The 10,000-nt window shown below is 50.1% G+C and overlaps 1 protein-coding gene across 2 annotated transcripts in view; it reads right to left on the bottom strand.

Annotated features, from left to right (window-relative positions):
- The window catches only part of LOC121316667 (extracellular tyrosine-protein kinase PKDCC-like), a 41,054-nt gene that overhangs the window by 20,466 nt on the left and 10,588 nt on the right, over positions 1-10,000 (bottom strand). For both annotated transcript variants that reach the window (XM_041251710.1, XM_041251712.1), the window contains exon 2: positions 4,909-5,031. In XM_041251710.1, the coding sequence (XP_041107644.1) occupies positions 4,909-5,031 (123 nt within the window). The remainder of the gene's footprint in view (positions 1-4,908; positions 5,032-10,000) is intronic.

Below are 10,000 nucleotides of genomic sequence, written 5' to 3'. Positions count from 1 at the left end.
AGTCAGAAGGGGCACATTCTGCCATTGCTGTGCAATTTCTTATGGAAGATAAATACACCTCCGGGTCGCACTGCCTCCCAGTCCTCAGCCTAATCCCCTGAGCTACACTAGCCCCTTCCTTCCCTGACATCATTGCCCTGGCCTCCCCCTCGCCTTTGTTCCCATTTTGTGCTTTTCTAATTGGGCTTGGCCGCTCCTTGTTGGCAAGTGAATGGGTCGACCATTCTTGAGATCACAAAGCAAACAGCTGCTCCGTGTTCACAGTGTGGATTCAGCCCGGTCTATTGTGTCTGAAAGGCTCAGGGCTCAAGAGCATGACAAATACCTGTGGCTGGAGAAAGGAAGGGGCAGGCGAACTACTGTGTTAAAGGAACAGTACACGACTCACACTTCCACAAGCACAAAGGGCAGACCTTGATATACTGGGCTCCTAGACAGACTCAATAGAGAACAATGCCTGTGTTAGAGACTGAGAGTCTCTCGTGGAGGGATGGAAGCCTGTCATGCATAATGGGCCACTGTGATTTCAAATTTCAGCATGCAGAGTCCAGCTGCTTCTTCGAGGGGGGGAGGTTGTAGCTGTTTTTTTCCTTATTAGCTGCGAAGAGCAGCAGCTCATCAATAATGAATGGCATTAATAATGAAATGCTTTATCTCGCTGCAGACAGTGTGAGACAGGAGAGCCCTGTGTGCTTCTCTGGCTGGTCAGTGGGTCTGTCTGCTTTTACTCTGTGTGTTTTCTTTCCAAGAAACGAGGCCTCTTTTCTCCATGTCTGTCTGCTCCTGCGGGTCAATGTCTGTGTTGCTCCTGCGGGTCAATGTCTGTGTTCATCTCAGTTCCTCTCTATACCTGTCTTGGATAATTTGGCTGCTTTCTCTGGTAGGTCTATAGACCCTGCAGTCTCATTTCAAAAGCTACACTTGTGGGAGAGGTGAGGAATGAGCAGCCTGACCCATCTCTCCTATCTGTATTCAACAGACTGCTTTAAAAGCTAATTCAGAACTGCGAATATCTGAGTCGGCCGCTGTCTCTGTACTGAAACTGGATTCCAGTGCGCACCCCCAGGAGAGAGTCCGTATGAAAGCAAACGTCAACGTGCACAGGAAATGGCTGCAGACCTAAACAGGCTATTTGAAATTCACTGGATTTACAGACGGGCTCCCCCGGGTCTATTAAGGCCTCATATGAACTGCAAATCCTGGTGCCTCGTTTCTGCATGGGTGGACGTCTTGGACAAGCCCCAGCTCTCTCTCAGCTGTCTCTCACATTGGACAAGACCCAGCACTCTCTCAGCTGTCTCTCACATTGGACAAGCCCCAGCACTCTCTCAGCTGTTTCTCACATTGGACAAGCCCCAGCACTCTCTCAGCTGTCTCTCACATTAGGCAAGCCCCAGCACTCTCTCAGCTGTCTCTCACATTGGACAAGCCCCAGCACTCTCTCAGCTGTCTCTCACACAGAGCTTGCACAAACAATTGCAAATAATGACTTGAGAAAAAAATACACTTTGCAATTTGATGAAGCTAAACCTTTCAGTCTCAAATTTATGCCTTCCTTGTTTTTACTGTTGAAATGCTGTCAAAGAAAACAAGGTGAAGCCTCCATCGCTCCTCCACACACCCCCACAACAGAATGGTTCCAGTCACCCAGTACCACCAGACTGGTGCAATGTCTAGAGCTGCGTTTAAATACAATACAGAAATAACCCTGTGAACCAGGAGACCGAGCCTCATGACAAGATCTCCTGGAAGACCAGCAGGACCTTTTGGGTCTCCCCCCATGGACCAGGAGACCGAGCCTCGTGACAGGATCTCCTTGAAGACCAGCAGGACCTCTTGGGTCTCCCCCCATGGACCAGGAGACCGAGCCTCGTGACAGGATCTCCTTGAAGACCAGCAGGACCTCTTGGGTCTCCCCCCATGGACCAGGAGACCGAGCCTCGTGACAGGATCTCCTTGAAGACCAGCAGGACCTCTTGGGTCTCCCCCCATGGACCAGGAGACCGAGCCTCGTGACAGAATCTCCTCAAAGACCAGCAGGACATCTTTGGTCTTCCCCCCATGGACCAAAAGACCGAGCCTCGTGACACGATCTCCTCGAAGACCAGCAGGACCTCTTGGGTCTCCCCCCATGGACCAGGAGACCGAGCCTCGTGACAGGATCTCCTCGAAGACCAGCAGGACCTCTTGTGTCTTCTCTTACTGGACTGCTAGATCCAGAGAAGTGCAGTGCGCTACCCTTCTTTGAGAAAAACCTCACATCTATAGATCATTTCATACTCCTGACAGCGGGGGCACTTCCAGGCCACAGGAAACAATAGGAAGAATTCAGAGGCTGTGCGCTGATAAAGATCAACCTCGGAGACTGGATCTCTCCATGCACTGTGCTGCACAGCCCTCTCTGAGACACGCAAACACAATGCAAATACCTTCAAGCTCTTACATACACCAGCAGCCGAAAGAAAAAAACTGCAGCAGTGACTAATGATACCAGACACTGTAGTCTGTTCAACTGATCTTAACAGCAGCAGACCATAAATACTCCAGCAATCTAAACTGTACAGATGTATATGATTTCCCTGTCTCTTTGCATGTGGTTACACACACTCCCTAGGTCCTGTTTCAGGAGTCTGGTTCTCTCTCTCTGCCCCAGCTCTCCACAGCTCCGCTCCCTGAGCCCTGTTTCAGGAGCCTGGTTCTCTCTCTCTCTCTCTCTTGCTCTCTCGCTCTCTGCCCCAGCTCTGCCCCCTGTCCTGTTTCAGGAGCCTGGTTCTCTCTCTCTGCCCCAGCATTGCCCCCTGTCCTGTTTCAGGAGCCAGGTTCTCTCTCTCTGCCCCAGCTCTGCTCCCTGTCCTGTTTCAGAAGCCTGGTTCTCTCTCTCTCTCTCCCCCAGCTCTGCCCCCTGTCCTGTTTCAGGAGCCTGGTTCTCTCTCTCTCTCTCTCTCTGCCCTAGCTCTGCCCCCTGTCCTTTTTCAGGAGCCTGATTTATCTTTCTCTCTGGTCCAGCTCCACTCCCTGTCCTGTTTCAAGGAGCCTGGTTCTCTCTCTCTCTCCCCCAGCTCTGCCCCTTGTCCTGTTTCAGGAGTCTGGTTCTCTCTCTCTGGTCCAGCTCCACTCCCTGTCCTGTTTCAGGAGCCTGGTTCTCTCTCTCTCTGCCCCAGCTCCACTTCCTGCCCTGTTTCAAGAGCCTGGTTCACTCTCTCTGCCCCAGCTCCACTTCCTGTCCTGTTTCAGGAGCCTGGTTCCCCCTCTCTCTCTGCCCCTGCTCCACTCCCTGCCCTGTTTCAAGAGCCTGGTTCTCTCTCTGCCCCAGCTCCACTCCCTGTCCTGTTTCAGGAGCCTGGTTCTCTCTCTCTCTGCCCCAGCTCCACTTCCTGTCCTGTTTCAGGAGCCTCGTTCTCTCTCTCTCTCTGCCCCAGCTCCACTTCCTGTCCTGTTTCAGGAGCCTGGTTCTCTCTCTCTGCCCCAGCTCCACTCCCTGTCCTGTTTCAGGAGCCTGGTTCTCTCTCTCTCTCTGCCCCAGCTCCACTCCCTGTCCTGTTTCAGGAGTCTCATTCTCTCTCTCTCTCTGCCCCAGCTCCACTCCCTGTCCTGTTTCAGGAGCCTGGTTCTCTCTCTGCCCCAGCTCCACTCCCTGTCCTGTTTCAGGAGCCTGGTTCACTCTCTCTGCCCCAGCTCCACTTCCTGTCGTGTTTCAGGAGCCTCATTCTCTCTCTCTCTCTCTGCCCCAGCTCCACTCCCTGTCCTGTTTCAGGAGCCTGGTTCTCTCTCTGCCCCAGCTCCACTCCCTGTCCTGTTTCAGGAGCCTGGTTCTCTCTCTCTGCCCCAGCTCCACTTCCTGTCCTGTTTCAGGAGCCTGGTTCTCTCTCTCTCTCTGCCCCAGCTCCACTTCCTGTCCTGTTTCAGGAGTCTGGTTCTCTCTCTCTCTCTGCCCCAGCTCCACTCCCTGCCCTGTTTCAGGAGCCTGGTTCACTCTCTCAGCCCCAGCTCTCCACAGCTCCGTGCTCAGCAGATGCTGCCTGTCTGGGGTCAGTGTGCAGCTTTAGGCCAGCCAGCCGGGACACATTTTAAAAGACAAGCCCCTGTTTACAAAGCAGAATTTCTAAATTCCTGGAGAAAAAAGCCTTTTAAAAATTGGTAACTAAATCCCTATTTCCTCCCCCCAAACCACTGGAGTCATGCAGAGCATTTAACAGCCATCTGTCTGTCTGTATTTCTTTTCAATAGCAAGTAAAAACACTGTTACACGAAATCACTGTATTCCTGATTCACAATGTGATTTAATTGAAAGGATTGCAGCTATGTTTGTTACTGTTGATGTGAATGTGCTTTTGAAAGCCAGTTTCAGGTTCCGTATTTGATGCTTCGTAGTGTACATTGAATGTGAGACTGTTGGAGGATCCTGTGTTGTATCAATGTACTGATGATTGGAGGTGAGACAGACATACAGACACACACACACACACACACACACACACACACACACAGACGGACACACTCAGACAGACATACAGACACACACACACACACACACACACAGACGGACACACACAGACAGACATATAGACACACAGACAGACATACAGACACACACACACATAGACGGACACATTCAGACAGACATACAGACACAGACAGACATACAGACACACGCACACAGACGGACACACACAAACACAGACATACAGACACACACACACGCACACAGACGAACACACACAGACAGACATACAGACACACACACACACACACACAGACGGACACACACAGACAGACATACAGACACACAGACAGACATACAGACACACACACACAGACGGAACACACAGACAGACATACAGACACACTCACACACACAGACATACAGACACACACACACACACACAGACAGACGGACATACTACTCACTCGGAAGCGCTCCTCCCAGGACGTCTGCAGTAGCTGGATCATCTCCAGGGGGTTACCCAGCTCGGTGATGGCAGTCAGTGTATCAGTAATGTCATTGCTGTCCTGGTAACAGTAACCATGGAGCTGCAGGAAAGAAACACAAGGAAAAGGTCATGTCAGGGCGGGTCAGGTTAGTCGAACACACACCTCACACCTCCAACATCTTACAGGACACCAGCGGGCAAAATCAAACGGGATACTCTTGCAAAAGTATTGTGCAACTCAACAATCTGTCCTGGCTAGAGAATATACAGTAGTTCTCATTAAACTTTGTTCAATCTGAGCTGGGTTTTGCAGAGGCTGTCTGAAGGGGTTTAGGGGTCAGTGTGGAAAGATTTAATGACTGACCCCCTACAGCATTCACAGGTAAGAGGTGTGATCTGTGGGAGTCAGTGTTGTAGAGCTGAGTCCTGTCACCGACAGGACAGTCAGTCTGTAAACAGAATGCACACAGCTGAACACAGTGCAACTGGAGATGTGGGACTTGACACTTGGCTAGGTTATCCAGGTAGTCCAGTGTTCGTGCAGAAGGCAGTGTTATGTGATACCATTCAGTGAGGTGTGATGAGGCTAGAAGCTCTAAAACCATGAATGCAGATGAGCCCGGTTCTTTTAAACTGTGGTTCAGGCGCTTGCTTGCAGTGCAGACGAGCCTGGCTCTTTTACGCTGTGGTTCAGGCGCTTTCTTGCAGTGCAGACGAGCCTGGCTCTTTTACGCTTTGGTTCAGGCGCTTGCTTGCAGTGCAGACGAACCTGGCTCTTTTGCATTGTGGTTCAGGCGCTTGCTTGCAGTGCAGACGAGCCCGGCTCTTTCGCATTGTGGTTCAGATGCTTGTTTGCAGTGCAGACGAGCCCGGCTCTTTCACGCTGTGGTTCAGGCGCTTGCTTGCAGTGTAGACAAGCCCAGCTCTTTTGCATTGTGGTTCAGGTGCTTGCTTGCAGTGCACAGGGTCACCGGTTCTTGCCCAGCCTCCTTCCTGTTACACTTGGTCTGTCAAGTTTTGTTGGTAAGTCTCAGGCCCCTGGATTGAGCACGAAACAGCTCCATGCAGTCTTGCTGGACTCGATACATCACAGCAGATTGGCACACTTTCTGGCAGTCCAGACAGATTCCCAGCTCTCTGATCCCCTCATTGTGAGCTCTAGGCCAACCAAGTGTGTGTTTACAGAGCTCAGAGCAGCTCAAGAAAAGCTTATTAGTGCTTTGTGGTTTCAAAGAAATGCTTTCCGTTCCAACTCTGCATAACACTGTTTTTTTTTTTTCTCTTAACTCTCAAGTAGATATCTGGGTGGAGTGCTGAATTATTTATTTTGTGCAAATCAGCATGCAACGTACCACACAGAACACCACCTTCAGATCTGTTCAAAGCACAAAAACACACTAATCACAGACACACACACACGCACACAAACACATACACAGACAAATACATATACACACACACACAAACATGCACATACACACACACACGCACAAACACGCACACAAACACACACACTCTTTATTGCATAATCCCAATTGTCAGGCTACTTCGAGGAGAGTTTGAGGAGCAATGCTGGGCAGGGGTCCTTACAGGAGCAGTTTGCTTCTACCCTGGAGAGCCTGCAGCTGACAGTGCGACTCTGCACAGCATACCACACACAACAGGCATTGAGAACAATGGCTGGGCTGCCAAGACTAGAAGCCGAAAGTAATTAAACTCTGGGAAGCAGACTAGCAATTCACAACTCTTGCGTGGTGAGAAGAACTGGAGAGGGGAGCCTCGCTCTCCCAGAGGACTTCAGCACACTGGCAAGACATGACTCTTGTGTGGTGAGAAGAGCTGGCGAGGGGAGCCTCGCTCTCCCAGAGGACTTCAGCACACTGGCAAGACATGACTCCCGTGTGGTGAGAAGAGAGTGTGTGTATGTGTGTGTACGTGTGTGTATGTGTGTGTGTAGCAGTAGCAGCTCCACTCCCTGCCTATAGAACCCTTCTCTCCTGGCTTTGCAAGCCTGATCTGTTTCAATAGCAGATTCACTCCCTGCCTATAGAACCCTGCTCTCCTAGCTTTGCAAGCCCGCTCTGTTTCAATAGCCGCTTCACTCCCTGCCTATAGAACCCTGCTCTCCTAGATTTGCAAGCCCGTTCTGTTTCAATAGCAGCTCCACTCCCTGCCTATAGAACCCTGCTCTCCTAGCTTTGCAAGCCCGCTCTGTTTCAATAGCAGCTTCACTCCCTGCCTATAGAACCCTGCTCTCCTAGCTTTGCAAGCCCGCTCTGTTTCAGTAGCAGCTCCACTCCCTGCCTATAGAACCCTGCTCTCCTAGCTTTGCAAGCCCGCTCTGTTTCAGTAGCAGCTCCACTCCCTGCCTATAGAACCCTGCTCTCCTAGCTTTGCAAGCCCGCTCTGTTTCAATAGCAGCTTCACTCCCTGCCTATAGAACCCTGCTCTCCCAGCTTTGCAAGCCCGCTCTGTTTCAATAGCAGCTTCACTCCCTGCCTATAGAACCCTGCTCTCCTAGCTTTGCAAGCCCGCTCTGTTTCAGTAGCAGCGCCACTCCCTGCCTATAGAACCCTGCTCTCCTAGCTTTGCAAGCCCGCTCTGTTTCAATAGCAGCTTCACTCCCTGCCTATAGAACCCTGCTCTCCCAGCTTTGCAAGCCCGCTCTTTTTCAATAGCAGCTCCACTCCCTGCCTATAGAACCCTGCTCTCCTAGCTTTGCAAGCCACTCTGTTTCAATAGCAGTTCCTCCCTCTGATAGGCTCTGGCAGGCTATCTGCACAGAGGGGGCAGGAGGCTGATGGAGCTACAAGCTTAATGAAGAGAGGCATTACAAACTAGATCATCACCGGACTCACGGGACAGCGAGAGGGAGGTAAGCTGGCCAACAGCTGGTCACTGTGAGGGCAGCGACACACTGACCCCTCATCTGATCTAAGCTGAATGTAACTTTATTAATATTTAATACTGTCAATCACAAAAGTCACTTGTCCCAATATTTTTTTCTGTAACCAATCAAATCTTGAGTTATTGGTTCTGAAAGAGATAGATAGATAGATAGATAGATAGATAGATAGATAGATAGATAGATAGATAGATAGATAAAATATAATATTATATATTTATTTCATATCTTTGAACTTTATATATATTTCCAAACAGTCTGAAATAAAAAGACAGAATATAAGAAAATCGAACAGACAGACAGACACAGACAAAGAGACAGACAGACAGATGCACAGACAGGCAGAGACTGACAGACAGACCCCAGAGGCCCCGGAGTCTGTCCCTTGCCCCCCTCGTCTCTCTGCCGTTACCCTGCTCCACTCAGCAATCAGAGCTTCCCACCAGCGCTCCCTGCCTCTCTGTATATACACACACTAACAAACCAGCAGTGTACAACACCAATAACATGTGTCTGACATTAATACAGAAATAAATACATATTTTGGGAGGTAACATTGGCTGAGGCCCGATGGCCCTTTTTTAATGAGGAGGCACTGGCAGAGAATCAAAACAGGGTTTAAAAATGAAAGACTTTCTTCAGAATATCCAATGCCTGGCCGTGCGCAGTTGACAGCCCAGAGCCACACTGCATTTCAATTAGATTCACCAGAACATGTTCATACTTACGCTGTAAAATGGGTTCCCAAAAATCACTAAATGACCCTGTGTGTGTGTGTGTGTGTGTGCGTGTGCACGTGTGTGTACGTGCGCGCGTGTGTATGTGCGTGTGCGGATGTGTATGTGTGTGTGTGTGTGTGTGTGTGTCTAAAAGCATGTTAATGATACCGTACTAAATCAGCTCAAAGCAGTAATGATTGAGCCTGACTCAGACTCTCTGCTACAGCAGTGATGCTGAATCAGACAGCAAGGTCTGCTTCAGAAGGGCTCAGTGCTCTTACAGGATAAAAAGTTTTTAAAGAGTTAATATACCTCCTGTATGAAACCCCCAAATTATCAGCAATAAATAAATACTTCATAAACCAACATAAAATGTACAGCAAAATAACTGCATTTTAACACTAATAATACTGTAATTCAACAGCTTCTTACATTAAGCATCAATGAAACATCTAAAACAGCCAAAGACTTTTAATGGTAGAGCAGCAAGTACAGGATTGGTTCTGAATGTGTTGATGTGCAGGCGGTGAGTTTTCTGCTTGGCCTCACAGAAGCAGCGTCTGAGGAACCCCGACTGTGTAATGTGTGTGTTTTCAGCATCCGATTTGAAATGCTCTATTTGTACTGCATGTCCTCTCTTGTCTAAGCGATCATGTTTGAGGGGGTTTCAGAGTGAAACACTAGAAATTGCAATGTTCCCTTTACTTCGTGTGGGAGTGGAACCCGACTCTGAGTCCACAGGCCTGCGCACTGCACGCGATCACTCAAATACAACGCTGCAAATCAAGAGTGGAGCCCGGCTCAGAGTCCACGGGCCTGCGCACTGCGCACAATCACTCAAATACAACACTGCAAATCAAGAGTGGGAGTGGAGCCTGGCTCAGAGTCCACGGGCCAGCGCACTGCACACAATCACTCAAATACAACACTGCAAATCAAGAGTGGGAGTGGAGCCCGGGTCTGAGTCCACGGGCCAGCGCACTGCACACAATCACTCAAATACAACACTGCAAATCAAGAGTGGAGCCCGGCTCAGAGTCCACGGGCCAGCGCACTGCGCACAATCACTCAAATACAACACTGCAAATCAAGAGTGGGAGTGGAGCCCGGCTCAGAGTCCATGGGCCTGCGCACTGCGCACAATCACTCAAATACAACACTGCAAATCAAGAGTGGAGCCCGGCTCAGAGTCCACGGGCCTGCGCACTGCGCGCGATCACTCAAATACAACACTGCAAATCAAGAGTGGAGCCCGGCTAAGAGTCCACGGGCCAGAAACTGCGCACAATCACTCAAATACAACACTGCAAATCAAGAGTGGAGCCCGGCTCAGAGTCCATGGGCCAGAGCACTGCACGCGATCACTCAAATACAACACTGCAAATCAAGAGTGGGAGTGGAGCCTGGCTCAGAGTCCACGGGCCTGCGCACTGAGCACAATCACT

The sequence above is a fragment of the Polyodon spathula genome, chromosome 6 (genome assembly GCF_017654505.1).
Source record: "Polyodon spathula isolate WHYD16114869_AA chromosome 6, ASM1765450v1, whole genome shotgun sequence".
Lineage (NCBI taxonomy): Eukaryota > Metazoa > Chordata > Actinopteri > Acipenseriformes > Polyodontidae > Polyodon > Polyodon spathula.
This window is presented reverse-complemented; position numbering and strand designations above follow the sequence as displayed.